This window comes from Doryrhamphus excisus, linkage group LG10, assembly GCF_037039965.1.
Source record: "Doryrhamphus excisus strain RoL-2023G ecotype Guam linkage group LG10, RoL_Dexc_Guam_v1.1, whole genome shotgun sequence".
In the NCBI taxonomy this organism is placed as follows: Eukaryota; Metazoa; Chordata; class Actinopteri; order Syngnathiformes; family Syngnathidae; genus Doryrhamphus; species Doryrhamphus excisus.
Genome location: NC_136366.1, coordinates 9,543,451 through 9,561,743, shown reverse-complemented (window position 1 = coordinate 9,561,743; position 18,293 = coordinate 9,543,451). Strand labels below are relative to the sequence as shown.

The 18,293-nt window shown below is 48.1% G+C and overlaps 1 protein-coding gene across 18 annotated transcripts in view; it reads right to left on the bottom strand.

Moving 5' to 3' along the window:
* The window catches only part of ntng2b (netrin g2b), a 76,570-nt gene that overhangs the window by 40,663 nt on the left and 17,614 nt on the right, over window positions 1–18,293 (bottom strand). For 8 of the 18 annotated variants that reach the window (XM_078794013.1, XM_078794009.1, XM_078794017.1 and 5 more), the window contains exons 1-3: window positions 12,862–13,305; window positions 11,912–12,458; window positions 1,021–1,664 (exon numbers count right to left, since the gene is read on the bottom strand). In XM_078794013.1, the coding sequence (XP_078650139.1) occupies window positions 1,021–1,664; window positions 11,912–12,127 (860 nt within the window). In that variant the 5' untranslated portion in view covers window positions 12,128–12,458; window positions 12,862–13,305. Of the gene's footprint in view, window positions 1–1,020; window positions 1,665–11,911; window positions 12,462–12,861; window positions 13,317–18,293 lie in introns of those variants that run through there. The other 10 variants (XM_078794018.1, XM_078794020.1, XM_078794012.1 and 7 more) reach the window with 7 other exon arrangements.

The window sequence follows — 18,293 nt, the reverse complement described above, 5'->3', positions numbered from 1 at the left end:
TGAATGTTTCATCAGCAGGTTTGGAGAATGCGTCCTATGTTCAACCTAGCATTATTTGGTCCGCTGACAAACAAAGTTTGAACACCAACCAAACCGCACTCAAATGCACCCCAGGTATCCACCCGTCTCCTGGAGACGAGACAAAGGGAGCTAGGATTTGGTAACTGGAACCATACCAAATAGAAGTGTTCAAATCACGGATGTCAGGTTATCCGTTTCCAGTATTCCTGTGTAGGCTTTGGTGCAGTGATTGACTGTTTTACCCCCTTGGGTTTTGGGACACATGCCCCCCCGCCCCCTTCTTCCCATCACCACTACACTATCTCTCTGATTCTGTGCTGAGACTGAAAAGTAGCGATGATCAATACCTGCAGGCCTTTTTTACAGGATGCCAGAGGCTTGTTTGCCCGTGTGCTGAGTCAGCATCCACACAGGACTTCATTAAGCACACACACACACGCACAAAAGATGGCCCCCTTCCTCAAACTGTCGCTCATTTTCACTTTCGCTCCTCACCCTTCGACCCTTTCCGCACACAAACCCCCAACGCCCCCCCCCCCCCCCCCCATCCGGCTCCAGGCCGTCCCAACAAGGATGTTAAATACCATTGAAATGTCAGCCTGCCATATTGATTGGAATAATAATTCTGAAAGGTTGGAGCGATGCGCCGTTGTTGCCAAGAGGGCGTGTGATGGAGCGAGCATCCTTCACTGTCACAAAGTTGCCATGTAAGAGCTTCCCCGCTCCCCTGGCGGCGCGCCGGCGGCGGTTTACGTTGGACTAGCGAGGCCGTGTCTTTCTGTCGTTAATCATTGCCCTCGCAGGATCCATATGAAGAGCGATGGGGTCATTGTGGAACGGCCGAGATCAGAGCCGTGTGTGTGCCTGGAGGATGCGTACAGTAGCCCCCACCCCCCCCGGGCAAAAGTCCCTGCAACACCAACAATTGGCCCTTCATGCAGACATTTGTTTGTCTCTTGGCTCCCAAAAAGACGAGTGTGAATGTGCCCGAAGCCTCACCTGGCAGGTACCTCGATGTTGGAGATGGCGTAGAAGTACTTGAGCAGGTTGTCCCTCTGTACATACGTGCCCCCCAGGGCAGGTCTGAGGAGCCTCAGTCTGAGGTTGGTGAAGGTGAAGAAGTCCCTCAGTCCCTTCATGCTCTCCATTCGCGTGTACAGGCTGTCCATGTTCTGCAGCCGAGGGCCGGCAAACACGGCGAAGCGTGCCCGCACCTCGAACTTGACGTTCTTGTCGTTCTTGGAGCCCACCCAGCGCGAGTACTGCTCGGTGCAGATGACCCGGGTGACGTTGGCGGGCGAGAGGTCGCGCACACGTTTAGGCGGCATGTTGAAGGTGTCCAGACAGTCGTCTGCAAAGTACTGGTAGGCCTGCCAGGAGCGCCCGTGGTCCATGGACTTGTCCAGGACCATGATGGTGGGGCGGCCGTACTCGAAGGTGATCTGGATGTCGTCGGTGAGCTCCAAGCTCTTGTTCCACGACATGGAAATGTTGGCCAACAACGGCTCTGGGTGGCGCCTCCATGTGACTGTCTGCCAGTATGTGATCAGACCGTTGCGTTCGCGGTCCTGCATCAGCTGAGGAGGGTGGGCCAAATCTGGGTTTGAGGCATCGCATTCGTCGCTGCACAGGTACGGGTTCTCCTGGGAGACAAAAAAAAAACATTCCAGTCAGCCCACAGACTGAACTTCAAAATTGGATTTTCAGGGAATTTGAGCCATTTTAAGACCCTGCCGATACCCGGTCTCACGCCACCTATTGGAAGCCTGTCAACCAAATAGACTTTATTATCCTAATTCCTAAATGTCCAAGTCCCAGGACACCCGAGCGCTGCTTTTGCTGGTGTCTGATATTCAGACCCTGCCGGATATTTGGCTAAAATAGATGTAGCTTGGCGCTGTAAGCCAGTTGTCTGACATTTTATATCACCACAGAAGGGAAATATTTACACAAAGAAATCCCAGAGATCCTCGCAGCCGTCTCTCTCGGCGCATAATTTGTGCACAAAATTCAGCTGGAGTGCCGTTAAGATGGTATCACAGTCATAATGATCATTAACCCCCCCGTGCCCCCCACGGGTGCACTAATAAGACTGAGAGTGGGCGATTATCATCTCTAACATTTAGTTACACTCCTCACTGCACGGAAAGGGACCATGTAATTGACATTATTTGTGTGGCTGGGTTAATCATGTGTCACTGATTACATTTGGAGGATGACTAGCGAGCATCATTATCACACACTTGGATCTATTAAACATTTGACTGATTATTTTATACGGTTAAAAAAAAAAAAAAAAAGTCATTTTCCACCGGTTTCTGTCCAGCCTTCTCTGCTCTGGTAGTACCTGATTACATTTTATGGCTGATGTTATGCTCTTCCTACTTCAAATGCAATATTCTTTCTGGATCTTACAGCGTCCCTCTTAACAAGCTCCTGATGGAGTGTCTTAAAATAACCCTCCTCTTTTCTCTCTCTCTCTCTCATTCTACTCGTCCTCATTCGTTGCATGCATTTTAGTACTGTGTCATATCATTTTACTTGGTGTTTACTCTTAAATGTGTTCATCAGTGCTGCCAGCATACACCACTAAAACTACTACTAAACGCTACTTAGAAATTCATTGTGCAACATTTACTACATTAAATGTTGCATTTGTTAGCATAATTAGGTGTCTGTTCTTTTAAGTTGTGGGAACTTTTGAAGTGTGTGCCTTACAGAACTGGGTTACGTTTTAATTGAAATGTGACTTGCCACCGAAAATCTCTTGCGCAACAATCTCTTACCCCCCCGTCGACATTTATTATTGTTTGTAGTTTAGTTGTTTGTAGTGAACGGCCGCCGTACACGCAGCGGGTGCATGCACACGCCAACACGGCAGCCTGCTAATGAGCCTGACAGTTTCACCGCTATTGACACGGAAGCTGCTAGCAAAGAGATTAGCGAGAATGAATGTTGTGATAATAAGTTTTTTTAAATGATGTTATCAACCTTACATTTTTTGACTCGTGGGCCACATCATGTTAAAACATTTGTTATGACCAACATACGTATATGGTGGTCATCAATGAGAACAACTTACTTACTCACGGTGCAGCAAAACACATACAGCAATTTAACGCATCACATAAACGGCCACTTCTATGTGGCTAAGCGGTAAACATTACACGTGACTTAAACTGTTATTTGCAAGCACCGCAAGGCATGCTGGGTAGTCCCACAAAAATGTGAGCTGTGAATAGAACATTGGATATCAAGAGCATGTTAACGTCCATCCTTGTTTGCTTCCTTGATGACCTCCTCAACATATCAAGCAAAATGTATTTCTATCCACACGGTGCAGGAGATACGTGCGTCTTGTGTTGTTAGCATCATCGTTTTGTACAAGCTACGGATTTCATCTGACTATTTCCTGTACGACTTGTGTCGTGTTGCTGAGTACAGCTTCAATTTGGAAACGCCCGGTGGGTCAGATTAAGGCGGGCCACAGTTTGCCCACCCCTGTTACTGTATATACCGCCACTTCTCCACATACGAGAAGCTGCCTTTTTGTCTGGGCCGGGAAGTATGCCGTCACTCACTGCCAAGGTAGCGCTCTTTGTACCAAACACTAAATTTACAGTACAACCCCCCACCCCCCTCACCAGCCAAGGCTGGCCCGGTAGATCATCTGATTTACTTCGACAGCGGCGAGCGGGAAATACTCCCCGTGCAAGCAGAGGCTGAGGGGGGCGTTTGAGATGTGATTGAGAATGATAATACATGAGAAGAAGCAGGATATCTGCAAGATGATCCATCTCACTTTTCACTGGAGCAACGCAGCCGTCATGCTTCTCTGCTCCATAACGTCATTATCTCAGGCAGGGATCGCTGTCGGCTGTCGGCGAAGATGATCATGCTCATAAACACAACTTTTAAGTGTGCGTTAGCAACTGACCATGCTCACATACGGCCTGACGAGGGACCGTCCTCATGTTACGTTTGGTAGTTTACGTTGGTAGCGCACTCCCACAAATTAATATTGTACAACTCCAATTGTGGCAAGTTGGCATCTGTGAGGACCATGCAGCTTTGAAAAATCTCACGGCGAGCTTGAGAATTCCATAAGGTCATCACGGCATCATCTTTCAAAGAACACTAAACTCATCACACATCAGCTTAACAAATGCTAGGAAACTGTTTACTTTTTCCCATCATGCATTTCATTGGAGGGCAAGCTGCATAGAAAATAGATGGATGGTGCTGCAACGCTGCCTCTGTCCACCAGAGGAGCCCAGAGGGAGGCTGACATCATTGCAGCGCCCCAGCAGGCACCAAAGAATTTGGTCTGTGAAAATCCTTAGTCAAAGACAACCCAGGTCATGGTTTCCCCTTCGTTATGTCTCAAGTATAAGGCAAATTCATAAAAATGCGGTCAAGAAAAGTGAACTGAAACATCATAAAATGCTGAGAAAGTGGCGATCAACATTGGCTGCACGCCCAGTGTGGTGTCAATACACTGCCAATATCTGCGTGCATAATAACCATAATCAGCGCGCGTAAAGACCACTCGCTCTCTGTGCGCTGGCGCCCTCTGTTTACACACTTGCTGTCACTCTGTCTTCTATGGGCTCGCGTTGGCGCTCTGGGGGCGGACAACGTACCGTAAATTGGCCCGATCCATCCGCCAACATCTTTGAATATGTGACAGGATCGGGATAACAAAGCGGGGTCCTGGTCTCATTACTATAGCAACGCCCCCAAGACAACCACAGGTATAAAGGTATATAATACAGGTTCTACTGTATTCTATACAGATATGTTCTTCATTGGGTTCTAAACTGGGACTTACACTAAACATGTACGTCGACAGAGGAGCTCTAGTCCTGCATCTCCTGACCTTATAGCTCAGCCACGCGTTTACACACACCGGACAGGATTAGGCGGGGTGTTGTTCCTAGAATGACCCTGCACCTACAAATCCTATTGAAAGCGATCCCACTGTCAACTGTCCCAGATCCAATGCCCCCCCCCCGTATCCTCTCCATGTAGGTTAGCTGCTGACGTGCAGGTGTGGCCACAAAACAGCATAGCAAGCAAAAACAAACAGCACAGCAAAGCTAAAGTCGTGTTATTTTTCAGCTGCTTTTCATCAGCCCCCCCCTCTGCCCTCTGCGAGCCCTTTAGGATTAACCACAGTGGATGTGAGGTAACATACTGGAGGCCGGGACGCTTTTATCCCCCACCAGAGACGCGAGGTTGCGTTTAAGCCCTTTGTGTGCCCTGCATGTCCTCCCAGTCCCACTCTGCCAGCGTCGGCTCAGCGTATCTATGCCAACACACACACACACACACATCCAGGCCAACTGCTGCGGCAGGTGGCCTACACTGCTAAGCCCCTCCAGCAATTATCCCGTCTCCACGACAACAGCCGCCATGATGCCTCAGCCATGAGTGACTTCCTTGTTTTCGCTAGCAGGACGCCAAAGTGACTCACTCACGTTGTTAATAACTCCTCGGGTGTGAAAGTTTGTCTCTCGCAACACAGCCCGGACAGCCACGTTATCAAACAACTAGCATGCTACAATTAGCCACTGAATCGGCTCAGCGTCATTTTCTACGTCATAATGAAAAAGTTGCAATTTTAAGAAAATAAACTTGTAATAGTTGGAAAAATAACATCATTTTAGTAACTTAAAGTTGAAATTTCTTTTTAAGTTGTAATATTATGATTTAAAAAAAAACAACAAATAAGGTTTTATTTTGGGGAAAATTACGTTACCAAAAAAGTTATAATACTATGGGAATAAATATTACGAGCAGAACATATACATGAAGAAAGTGTTGTTTTGTAGCCACAGCTCAATCCTGGAACTGATTTGGGTGTGTACAGTATAGTAGTTTTACGACTTTGATATGCATGTACATCAAATTTGATGTGTATTTTATTTTTTTTTAAATTGCACCTGAAAGTTTTCCGCCGCCCGGTACCAGTCGATGGGGCCCAGGGGTTGGGGACCCCTGCTTTTAAAGTATTGTTGGAAATGGCCAGCAGTGACGCGGCTCTCTCAGTTCCGGAACATTCCAACTTATATTGCCAGCAAGGGGAATAAGGGAAGGGACGGTCAGACAACACAATATATTTTGTTTTGGAGAAACACCAAAGTGAAATGACCCCCCCATTAAAAAGGCCACAGGGGGGAAGAGCAAAGGATATTGCTTTTTCATTTACGACATTAATCTTCTTTTTTTTCTTTTCTAACATGTTTTTCCGTCATTTTGTTCCGAGCTGCTGATTTGCCGCTTAGCACACAAATAACGGCGTGCATGAGGCTTTACTTTGTTTTTTACTTTGACTCGTGGTTGGTGGTGTCTCCGTCACATGTGGCTACTGCAGGACTACTACACTTAGTGTAGTATAGTGTAGTTCATAGTTTTATCAGGAGATATTTCCTGTGGGCACGAGGTACGTAAACGCCAGGTCAAAACTCTGTGAGGCTAAAGCTGTTGTCACACGGGAGTGAACGCAGATGAAGATGAGTGAATGCCGGTAAAGATAAGATTGAATTGTGACACTTTGCTCCGACTCTGACTTCCTGTCTCAAGAAAGGACAAACAGTGGGCAGCGACAGGGAGCTTACGGAGCTCGGCACTCACGGATCTTTTACTCCAACTGGCACACAAACCACTTTGTGAGGCTGTACAGAAAAGTCCCATACGGCCCCTCTGGGAGCCACAAAAGACTTTTGGATTTATTTAGTTATTTATTTGACACATTAGCCGAGGCTACCCAGCTGTTAACAGGTTTTAATGTGTAATATCCCTTCACATAACAATCCTTGTTAGACATGCGGAAGGTAAAATGTGCCATTAATCCACCTGGGTGCTTTTTTTTTTCTTTCATAAACTCCTTTTTCAGTCAGAAAGGTAGAATGAATGCATCCAGACGGGACCAAACATGATAATGGGTTCACAAGAACAATCAAGTGACAAAATCACGTGACACCCACACTCATTACACTTTGGTAAATACAGCAGAACCTTGGTTAGCCTCACTAATCCATTCCAGAGGGTCCACCACCCAAAACAACCAAGTTAGTTGCAACCATGCAGCGTATTGATAACGCCGTATTGTATGCTAACCAGAAAATGTATGCAAACAGAGGTCACATTTGGGTGTATATTTTTGATGGTAACCAAATAAAAAGTGTACACTAACCAAGGTACCACTGCACATAGTTCGCCAATGCACTTACAGGAAAATGCGAACGAGGCAGCTAACGCCAGTGCTACTTACGCCTAACTTTTGGCAGCACAACGCACATCGAAACCCAGTTGCGACTGCGAGGAATAAGACAGGACGGTACATGGTGGCAGCGTCAGTAACTGGTCCACGTCCAATGGCAATATTGTTTCTAATTGTTTCCTTTCTAATTGGGAATCATCACCACTCCAGTTCGTCCCTAAACTTCCGCTGCAGACCATTCAGTGTTGCTCTCTCTGCAACATCCGGGTACTTAGGTGACTACGTATGGACTCACAAGACTGAGTGTAAATACGGATGTGAACGGAGTGTTGCTTGGTTAAGTGGACTTCAGGGTGTCTAAGCCCCTCTGGCCAATCCCTCTTAGTCACACCTCGCTTAGGAACAAATCTCACTTAGATCTGTCCTCGTGTTCTGCCAACATATCCAAGCCGCCTCAGATCACTTTCCACTGTCATAAGCAAGTCATTACATCACACACACCCCCACCCCCCCCACTCAAACACTCCCCCATTCCCCCCTCTTGGCTGGAATATTAGGCCACCATCCAACCCTGGGGATGCGCACCGTGGTTGGCACCCCGCTGGGCTTGGGCTGCCCTTTCACGTGGCCTTGAAGGCCCCACAGCTGGGCAGGGCAGTGCAGCCCTGGCGGGGGCCACACTGGGCAGGCGGTGGGAAGCATGGCCATAGGCCCGGTCTGGGAAGTATGCATCCACGTTACCAGCTGTCATCTTCCTCGCCTTCCTGCGTGCTCCCCTTCCGCTGCTTCTCTCTCTTCTCATGTCTATTTTTAGATCTGGCTGAGTTCTACCTTCTAAAACGGGCAAACGTGCTGTGGAACGGGGAGGCGTGCTATTTTGTCTTTCTTAGACGTGGCGGCGTTGCGCCGCCACCAACTCTGCGCCCGTCGTTCCTCGCTAAAGCCGCAAACAAGCGCATCCTGTTAGCGAGCGCCCTCAAGGGAAACGGTTGATTGAAGGTTTTGGTTCAAACCCAAAATAACAAACAAACGGCGCGGCGAGAGTTCTTGGAGTGCCGCAGTTCCACGGTTCCGCTTAGTTAAGCGTGGCTCTTCCTCGTCTATAACGCCGCCCTGCCTGAACACGACCGCAAAGTCCATCGGCAGTTGACGCCAAAGACAACACGCTCTGGTGTGTGAAGGGAAGAAGAAGCCAACGTTACTGGCCTGCTTGGCAGAGCGGAGAGGATGTAGGAACAAACTGGATACATCAGTGAGGAAAAAAGAAGCACCCCCGTGGAGGAGGAGGAGGAACAAAAACTCGTGTAGACCAAAGCAGGGATAGTACACCTGACATCAAAAACCCTCTCCAGCTTTTAGGAACATCCTCCTCGGCTCGAGGAGAAAAATAATTTAGCATCTTCCCCACTTGTGAAGTCTTATTAAAGATGTGCAGCTTTGCCCGTGGGGTGATGCTTTTTTACATGATTTTTTTCTACTCCAACTTTTCCATTGACTTGTGGGAACGCTGAAGGAGTGAATGCAAATGTACACCAATTAAATAAGAAATACAGCCTTTCTGTAAAGCTGCCAAATCCTGGGGCGGGTGTTCGGGGGGTGTGGTGGGGGGGACCAAAGGGGAAAGGCTTCGTTCATGTAAATAAATGATCTATACACCAGGAAGCCCAAGACGAGGGGAGATAAACGCCTCTTTATTCCCTGAAGGGTGTACACATGAATTCATAAATCTGGCATGACAGTGCTTGAATGATGGCTGATGGATTTGAAGGTATTTTTTTTTTTGGCAAAAGACGACTTCAGATGGCAGTCAGGAATTAGTCACTGATGACACCCACTCATCGTCCCTCACCTGCCAAGGAAGCTGTCATCGCTTAGCTCGTCCAGCTAGTCTTTTGCTGCGTTCACGCCGCAGGCTAGGCTGTCCACTTCGCATTTTTTTTGTTCAAATCTGATTTTCTGTGTGTGCTTGTTCGCTTATCAATGTGAACGCAAAGCACCCAGGAAGTGATGCCCATACACAAAAAACGACGTCATACGCGTCTGCCGTGTGTTTACTGTGCTGGCCTCGGCATGCTTGTGGCAATGTCAATTTCACTTTCTTAACCAAATGATTAAGGCCAAATCCCAAATCCAACCCTTCCCCTTTGCCGAACCCTCATTCAGGCGATACGAGTTGGGATTTTGGGACTTTGCGGGTCGATCACAGTCACGCGGATCTTAACATGACGGAGCTGTACAGCCATAGTGGACACTAATATACTTTCCATAGAACAGCTGGACCTTAACCTGACTGACAGTCCAATATCCGTAGCAGGAGTAAATGTATGCAGTGTACGGGTGGAAGACTTTAACCACGTATGTCAACACGCCTGTTCAGTGTGCAGTACAGCGTTCTGTGTATCTTTCCTGGGAACAATGAAATCCATGATATTTGTCACATGACCGTTCAGACTGCGGTAGCTTGGATACGTATCGCATTTATATCTTCATACAAACGAGACCTGAGTCGGGTTTGAATAAATCGGAATTGTACTGTTGGACACTGATCAGATACACGTCACATATAGGTAAAAAAATTGGGAATTGATCTGCAGTGTGAACGTAGCCTTTGGGGGCTACCTGCACAGAAACATCTTCAGGTCAAAAAGTATTTTGATGGATGTTGTTTCCGTGTAGACGAATGAGAACTATGACGTCACCAACCCATCACCATCCCCCTTGCCAGTCACATGACCAGAAGTGAGTAAATATTTCGAAAAATATATGACAGTATATGGAAATCTTATTCATTCATTCATTTTCTACCGCTTTTCCTCACGAGGGTCGCGGGGGGTGCTGGAGCCTATCCCAGCTGTCTCGCACATATAGACAAACAACCATTCACACTCACATTCATACCTATGGACAATTTGGAATTGCCAATCATGTTTTTGGAATGTGGGAGGAGAAAACCCACCCATGCACGAAGAGAACATGCAAACTCCACACAGAGATGGCCTAGGGTGGAATTGAACCCTGGTCTCCTAGCTGTGATGTCTGCGCGCTAACCACACGACTGCCGTGCCGCCTTATATGGAAATCTACTCATTTAATTTCTACTACGTTACACTCTTCTGCTCTCTGTGTGCTAGCGGCCCCGCCTCCACCCACCGAGACAGAGACACTGCATGACTGACAAAATGCCTCACTCCATTCATGCCGTTGTTCCGTGGAAAAAATGCGCCAATGTGCTGAAACCCAGTTCATGTTCATTTATTGTGTGATTAATGAATTAATTTATTGTTCCGGTTGGGCTGCCATGATTAGTCGACTATTGAAATAGTTGCTACTTTAATCGTGGACTTACACTGTATTGTGTAATCAGTGTTAGTTGACTAATGGACAAAATAATCGGTGATTAGTCGACTAGGTCGGCCACAATTATTTTGATAGCCGACTAATCACGGATTAGTTTGCTGACTAGTCGACTAACACACATTACATACTACGGTGTAAGTGGACTATTAAAGTAGCCGTCCACTATTTCAATGGTGGCAGTCCTAGTCCCAGGCCGAGAGCACACAAGACATTTTATTTCTGAACACCAAATCATGTCACGTTTTAAATCTCGCGAGATCAGACATGAGATGAGATCTCATGACATGAGACCTTGTGACACCAACTAATCCCATGAATGTTTCCATGTGGGCAGGGCATTAGAGTCAAAAAGCTGCTCTGCAGAGGAAAAAAAAGGAAAAGTGCTGACTCGGACCCAACTTCTTCTTCCTCCATCATTATCATCCTCCTCCTCCCTCTGAGGATGCTGAGGATGGGCCGTCCGTCGCTAGCCGACCCTCGTAAGGAAGCCCATTAGGGAGTCCATCAATATTTCATCGCTGCTCACTCAGAAACGTAGTTATAGAAGTTTCCAGGCCAGAGCCATTAGGGGGCGGACGTCAATACGTCATGGCGGCCGTGCAGCATCTTGTCCAGCAAACCCCACCACAGCCCCGCCCCTCAACTTCCTCCTCCTCCTCTCAGGAGAAGTCATCTGAGAAGCTTTCTGGGACGGCGCTTGTTTCCGCTACATGAAACAAATCATTAACCATTAAGTGTCCACGGTCCACCCCCCCCCCCCACCGCCATTACTCTCCCAGCCGTCCTGGTACGGGACAAACGTGCTGAATGAACATCATGACCGCCTCCTTTTGAGACTCCTGACTGGCAGCTGCTGAGGCGCGTCCGACTGTCGTGTCTCAACTTATAAAAGACTTGAAAACACGAGCAGCCGCCGCTTGAAATATTGCAATATTGAAATATAGTTTCCCTGCGGCTTGGTTGCCCTTGGTTGCCCTTGGTTGCCCTTGCAGCGTGAGAGGGGAAAAATGCATGTTTTGTTTTTTGCAAGAGGAAGTTGTGTGAAAGCTCGGTCTGATGCAGCAACACCTCCACACCCCTTCCACGGGTGCGGGTCCCGTGCCAAGTCATTGCACTTATGTCATCCCTTTTAGATCCCTGAGGATTTCACCTTAATTAAATCACGCCCTGCGTGTCTTTTAAGCTAGCGTGCATAAACAGTGTGATGCTGCTAATTTGACAAACAATGTCCTTGACGTCGTCGTCTCCTGCTCCGGTCTGCTTTTGTCAGGTTAGCGTCTTACACACACACACACACACAGAACTCACCAGGGTGCAGAACCTCTCGGGCGGGTTTCCGCACGTGATCCCGGGAGGGTCCACCTTAATCCTCATGTAGTCTTTCATGGACGCGGCTTTGGGCTGGCAGGCGTAGTGCTCCCACACGGAGCCTTCATCCGTGCTCACCAGGGACTTGCACAGTTCGTACTGGCCCAGGCTGGAGGCCAGGTAGTGCAGCAGCAGCAAGGCGGCCTGAAGGAGCATGGCGGGCGGGCGGGGGAGGGGGCCACGGGTCTCAGCGGGGGGGCCACGGGCATGGAGCGGTGGTCACAGGGAAACGGCGGACATTCTTACCGGCGAATGCTTCTTCCGCGCCTAAATGAGGAGAACACATGCGCTGGCGGTGCCCGCGGGTCCGAGAGAGGGACACGTTCTTCCTGGCCTGGTTTGGACGGATGTCTTCCTGGGGCAAACGGGCGGCGGCGGCGGACAGGGAACTCGAGCGGGACAGATGTGGGCATGCGCTTTAATCATAGTGGTGCTTGGGGGCGCCTCAAAGGTCCTGTGGGTCCGTCCAGGCGGTCCTCTGATTGTCCTGCTGGGACAGAAAACAAGCGCTTTCAGCATCTTCATCCTCACTTTTGACTCCCGAGGAGTCGACTTACGAGTCCAACTAAGTTGGACCTGCATCTTCAAGACACTCCGCTGGAGGTGTGATGGAGCTCATGGACTCATAAATAGAATGCGTGTGACTTCATTAAAGTCACAGCTGGTCCTTATGAACCGGTCAAACGCCCCCCCCCCCCCCCCCCCCCACTACTGTACCGTAATGTGCTGTAAAGTTGGCATTGACAAAAAGAAAGTGAATGGCGTCGCGTCCTGCTTGTGTGCATGAATCCGCCCCCCAAAGCGAGCAGCCCCGCGGCGTCCCGGACTTTGTGATGGACCGGAGATGAAAGGACGTGTGTGGATATGCATCGTGTGTCGTCGGCACTTACTCGGCGCGTCCGTGGGACAGCTCAGCACTTTTTCTTGTCCCCCGCACCCCGACCTTCATCGGCCACCGTCCTCGGTCCGTCCGCGCCCGTCCTCGCCGCCCACCATCCTTCCGCTGGAGACTTTGTTGGCTTTTCTTGCCGGGAAACAGTCTGCGGGTCCTGGATGCGGACGGAGAAGCGCGGCCGAGTCCTGCGTGAAAGGAGTATCAAAAGTAGAAAATGTTGACTTTGAGGAAAGGCTGGTGCTGGTCTTCGTCCTCCTCTTCCTCTTCTTTACGGGCGTCAGACGGGATGCTGGAGGACCGAAAGAGAAAGAGAAAGAGAGAAAGAGAGAGAGAGACGGTCCTCTTCTCTCTCCCTCGCTCTCTAATGCTCAGCCTAAATCCTTCCACGATCACTTCCAATCACCATCTCGGCTTCTATCTGCTACTGTCCTGCCGCCCTCAGCAGGGGCGGTGCAACTCGCCTCCCCGCCTGGACCCCACCCCACCCCCACCCCCCCCTTCCCGCCTCTCTCGCCTGCCGCCTGCTTCAGTATGACCTTATCTTCATATCTCATAAGAACAGCATGAATAAACATGCTTTTATTCTTATATAAGCACACAGTGACTCCAAAGTGTGGCCCGGGGGCCATTTGTGGTCCGTGGCGCATTCTAAAAATATGATTTAAAACATTTTACAAGTCAAAATATGAAGAGAAAATACAAATCTAGTGGTAGCACAAAGTTGAAATATTAAAGAACAAAGTTTTGACCTGATGAAACAAAAACATAACGAATAAAGTTGTCATTTTTAGAAAATTATCTTGCCGAAAAAGTTTCTAAATTTCAATAATAAAGTGAAAATATGATGGGAATAAAGTCATAATGAATAAGTCATTCAGAGAATATTCTAATGAGGAAAAAAGTTGTAATTTCATCACAAAAACTTACCATCATAAACATGAGGCGTTCAAGCAAACTGCGTATTTCTAAGTATTAGATGAACGCGTGCCCTTCTGTAGTGAGTATGGCTGGGATGCTAAAACTTTGATCATGGCTGGAAACGTTTGGGACACCCCTGGTTTATGAGCGAGCAGGAGCAGGAAGAGGAGCAGGAGGAGGATGAGGAGCAGGAGGAGGTGGAGGATGATGATGACGATGAACAGATGGGCAGTGTAGTGGAAAAAAAGCAAAAAGTGCATGGAAAGCTTTTACGTAATCACAGCATCCAGTCATTAAAATTCCACCAGTTGACTCGGTGAGAAGACCAATTCCAATGAAATGTTGCTAAAAAGCTTAAAAGCACCACAGGCAAGATTTTTTCCTTCTATCCAAATTTCAGGACAAGTCCAGGAAAAAGCAACAGAAAGAAGAGAATGAGATGTCAAAGGGAAAGGGAGAGCTGAAAAGAGGTGAAATTGTGTGAATCGGCCCACCCGGGAGAAGATGGATGGAACATCCTTGCAGGCCTGCTCGCGTGTTTCCTATATTTCACACTTGCGCTTTAACCCTCATCTCTTATTCCATCTTTTCTTTACATCTCTCCGTGCTGTCACTGTACAACATCTACTGTACCCGGGACCGTGTTGTCCCTCAGCCAGATGTGATGTGTGGTCATGCCTCCCCGGTATGCGCCTCCGATTACGCAACATCGCTCTATCGTGGCTTTGCAAAAACCTCAACAAGTCCTGCTGTTTAGCAGTTGGAAACTGAAGATGATTAGGATAAAATATGCATATTTTAGCACATGTGTTGCTTTTTTTGGACTAAATGAACCATTTTCAAGGATTCAAGCGAGCTGCATTGAAGCGGGCCGCTAGAACCTTTCAGGCATGATGAAAAAACAAATAAGGACATTGCAGGTTTGAACCCCGCGGCTCATGCAACCATGTGGATAATTTGTGGCTAGTTTCTGTCTTGTGACATCTTGTGTGCTTCGGAGTCGTCACATTGCTCTTGGCGCATGGCCCCTCATCGCGGAGAGTCAATCGGTTGGTCAAGCAGATGTTGCTCTGGTCGTACGGGGCTGGCACTGTGAGTGACAACCAACGAGGGAGAGAAACTATAGCGGGTGTGTCTCAAGGGAACGGTGCGACACTGAAGAACAATACTTTTGTGGTTTTAGTTCCCGGGAGGAGGATGAGGACAGCACCTCGCCACTTACATTCATTCATTCATTCATTTTCTACCCCTTATCCTCACGAGGGTCGCGGGGGTGCTGGAGCCTATCCCAGCTGTCTTCGGGCGAGAGGCGGGGTACACCCTGGACTGGTCGCCGGCCAATCACAGGGCACATATAGACAAACAACCATTCACACTCACATTCATACCTATGGACAATTTGGAGTGGCTAATTAACCTAGCATGTTTTTGGAATGTGGGAGGAAACCGGAGTACCCGGAGAAAACCCACGCATGCACGGGGAGAACATGCAAACTCCACACAGAGATGACCGAGGGTGGAACTGAACCCTGGTCTCCTAGCTGTGAGGTCTGTGCGCTAACCCAAAAACCCATATTATTATTCTTTATTATATCTTATTCTGCCACAACCAATCCTGGATGAAGCGTCTGATTTGAACCATCTTCACCTAAATGTTCATGCTGGTGTGAAGAGCCTGGGTGACCTGATGCATGGTGACTAACAGCAAGTATAACCCAGAACAGAGTCACATGACCAGCCTCTTTTATTGTCGCTGTTGTTTCCTTCCACCTTCGCAGTGTATTTTGGCTGCAAAAGTGTGTGATGAGCCTCGTTGGCAGACCTTGACCATATTAAAAAAAAAAAACTCTACCCTTCATCGTGTCAGCATGCAGAGTTTGGACGGAGTTCCGTGCTGACCTCATCACTGTTCCGCCCCCATCCCTCATCTCCCTCCTCCATTGCTCCGCTTTGTTGTTTTTCTGAGGGGAAGACACCTACGTCTACCTCCCACCCACCCACCCACACTGGCCAGAACATTAGGTACACTTATCCACATTAGGGTGGGAGGCTATGCTGGAGCCTATCCCAGCCCACCCCGGGCGAGAGGCCAGGCGTACCCTGGACTGGTTGCTAGTCGACTGCTAGTCTAAAAACATGCAAGAGACATGCAACATGTTTTGTTCCATACACAGTATGCTATTCCGATATTTCCCATCGCTCATATTTCATGCCTTTTGTTTCCCATATTGGCCAGATACGAATCAGACTGAAGACCACCTGTCACCATAAAACACGCACACATGGTTACACACACACACACACACACACACACACACACACACACATGCGCCAACAGTGGTCTCTTAGCAACTCCTAGTTAGACGGTTCACCTTGGAAGCCACGCACCTTCACCTACATCAGGTGTTCGCCTCCCAGGGAAGCCAGAAATAACCTTGAGATGACCTTTGCACTTTGTACCCACAAATAGAAATGAACACAAAGTGGACATGATATATCTGTCTTGTGTTTATGGTGAATGTAGACCGCTTCAGTGATTAGCTTTAATGCTAACAAGCTGCGTTTGTCTCCACTTTTGACACACACTAACTTTGCACTTGGCCAAAGTAAAAGTTGCTATAAATCACATACAAATCCTAACATTAGTGGGGGGGGGGCACGAATGCTAGCAAAACTAGCATATTGTAGCCATGTGAGTTATAATGCTAACATTACACTCTCATTTGAACAGCAGTTCAAGATGTGTAGTGAAGCCTGGGTAGTTCCAGCACCTCCTTTCTCAAAAGTTGAGATGATTGATCATCTATTTCTGCGTGTAAAACTATGATTACTCGTTATTTAAAAATACAATAGTTTATTTGCGTGTCTGGAGGGGATTCGTTGGATTTACATATTTTCCTAAGAAAAATGGCTTTGCTTTTTGTACATTTTGGTTTTCACCAGACCTTTTGGAATAGATTAATAACGAAAACCAAGGTAGCAAAGTACTTGTTATGAACTTATGCAGTTTTGCTGATGAAACGATCGTGTTTTGTGCAAAAAAGGTGATGCTGAGATGTGTAGCGAATGGACTTTCCGACCTGGCTGTTTGTTAGACTTATGCTGTTTGGAAAGAGAGAGGTTTTTTGTCCCCTTCATGACATCATGAAAAGTTGCGACTTCAAAACCGAGTCATCCCTTTTGCATAACAATGGCGCTTTCTAACGCAATAGATGTCCTTTTGCTGGATGAGTTTCCTCCTGCCACGTGTATTTGCAGCAGCAGCAGCAGGGTGTGACCACATTTAACAGTCAACAAGCCCGTCCGGCTCCATTGACAAACTGGCACGTGAACATCTGCTGATTAGCCACAACAAGCCTCCCCCCGCTGAGTGAGTGCAGACCAATGACCTGAGCGCACAGCGAATGTTCGCGGCGTTTAAAAGCATGGCTTCCTCTCATTAGACTCTAAACCGTACCGACTGCACAACTGGATGCTTCGCCTTCCTCGTCTTTGCCTTTTTACGCTTTGTTGGTTCTTGCACAGACTTTACGAGATGGTCATGTCCGTGCGGTCGATACACGGATCCTCCCTCAAGTGTGCTTAAATGGAAGCGCCTTGGTTGGCTGTCTCTGCTCTGGTTCATTCCGTGGTATTGCAGTTGTTACCGTAACCTTCTGTGTGTGCGTGTGTGCATGTGTGTGTGTGAAAGGCACCTCCAAACATTTTGCATCGATCACTGATCACACGAGGACACGGACAAGGAGGCACAGTCGTGAAGCAACTGCTGAGAAGGCAGGAGGCCCAGGTCTGCACACACACACGCACACACACACACACATACACAGCGGGACACAGCCCACTCCCCTGCTGTGACACTCCACTCAAATGATGCCTTTTTCGGATGACCCCAGCTATTTACAGGTGTGATGACTTCCTTCACACATGGCAGATTATTAGGGGGGGGGGGGGCGCCCACCGGGCACCTCTGTGGCTCACTTGTCACCCCCCCCCCCCCAAATAGATTGACGTGAGGCGGATGTGGATTAGCCTACTCAAGTGTCACACTCATTAATCTCATTCTGCATCCTTAACGACTCACGCAAACAAACAGAAACAAATTCAAATATGGCCGTCGTTCTTGCATCACGCCTTTAATTATATCACGTGGAGGTGAGCCTACAGCAGGAAGCAGGAAGCAGAGAGAGGAAGCCGAGCACACATCGTACATCGCACACATGCACACGCTCCAAAGAGGGTGTGGCCAATCAGTGCTCATACGATGCTAATGCTAATGCAACTGTTGCTAGGATGTGGTTGCAGGGCAAATGAATAAACCCCCCCCACAGACGCTCTCCAAAATCTGGTAGAAGGTCTTCCCAGACTAGCGGAAGCTCTGGTAATCTCTTCTAATCTTCTGGGAGCAAAAGCAGTTAAGTGGTAACCTATAATTAGGATCCGCTCACATTCACAGCCAATTAGTATCAATTAGTTTGTTTATCTGGAGCCATCGCAAGGGCATTGGCGTAA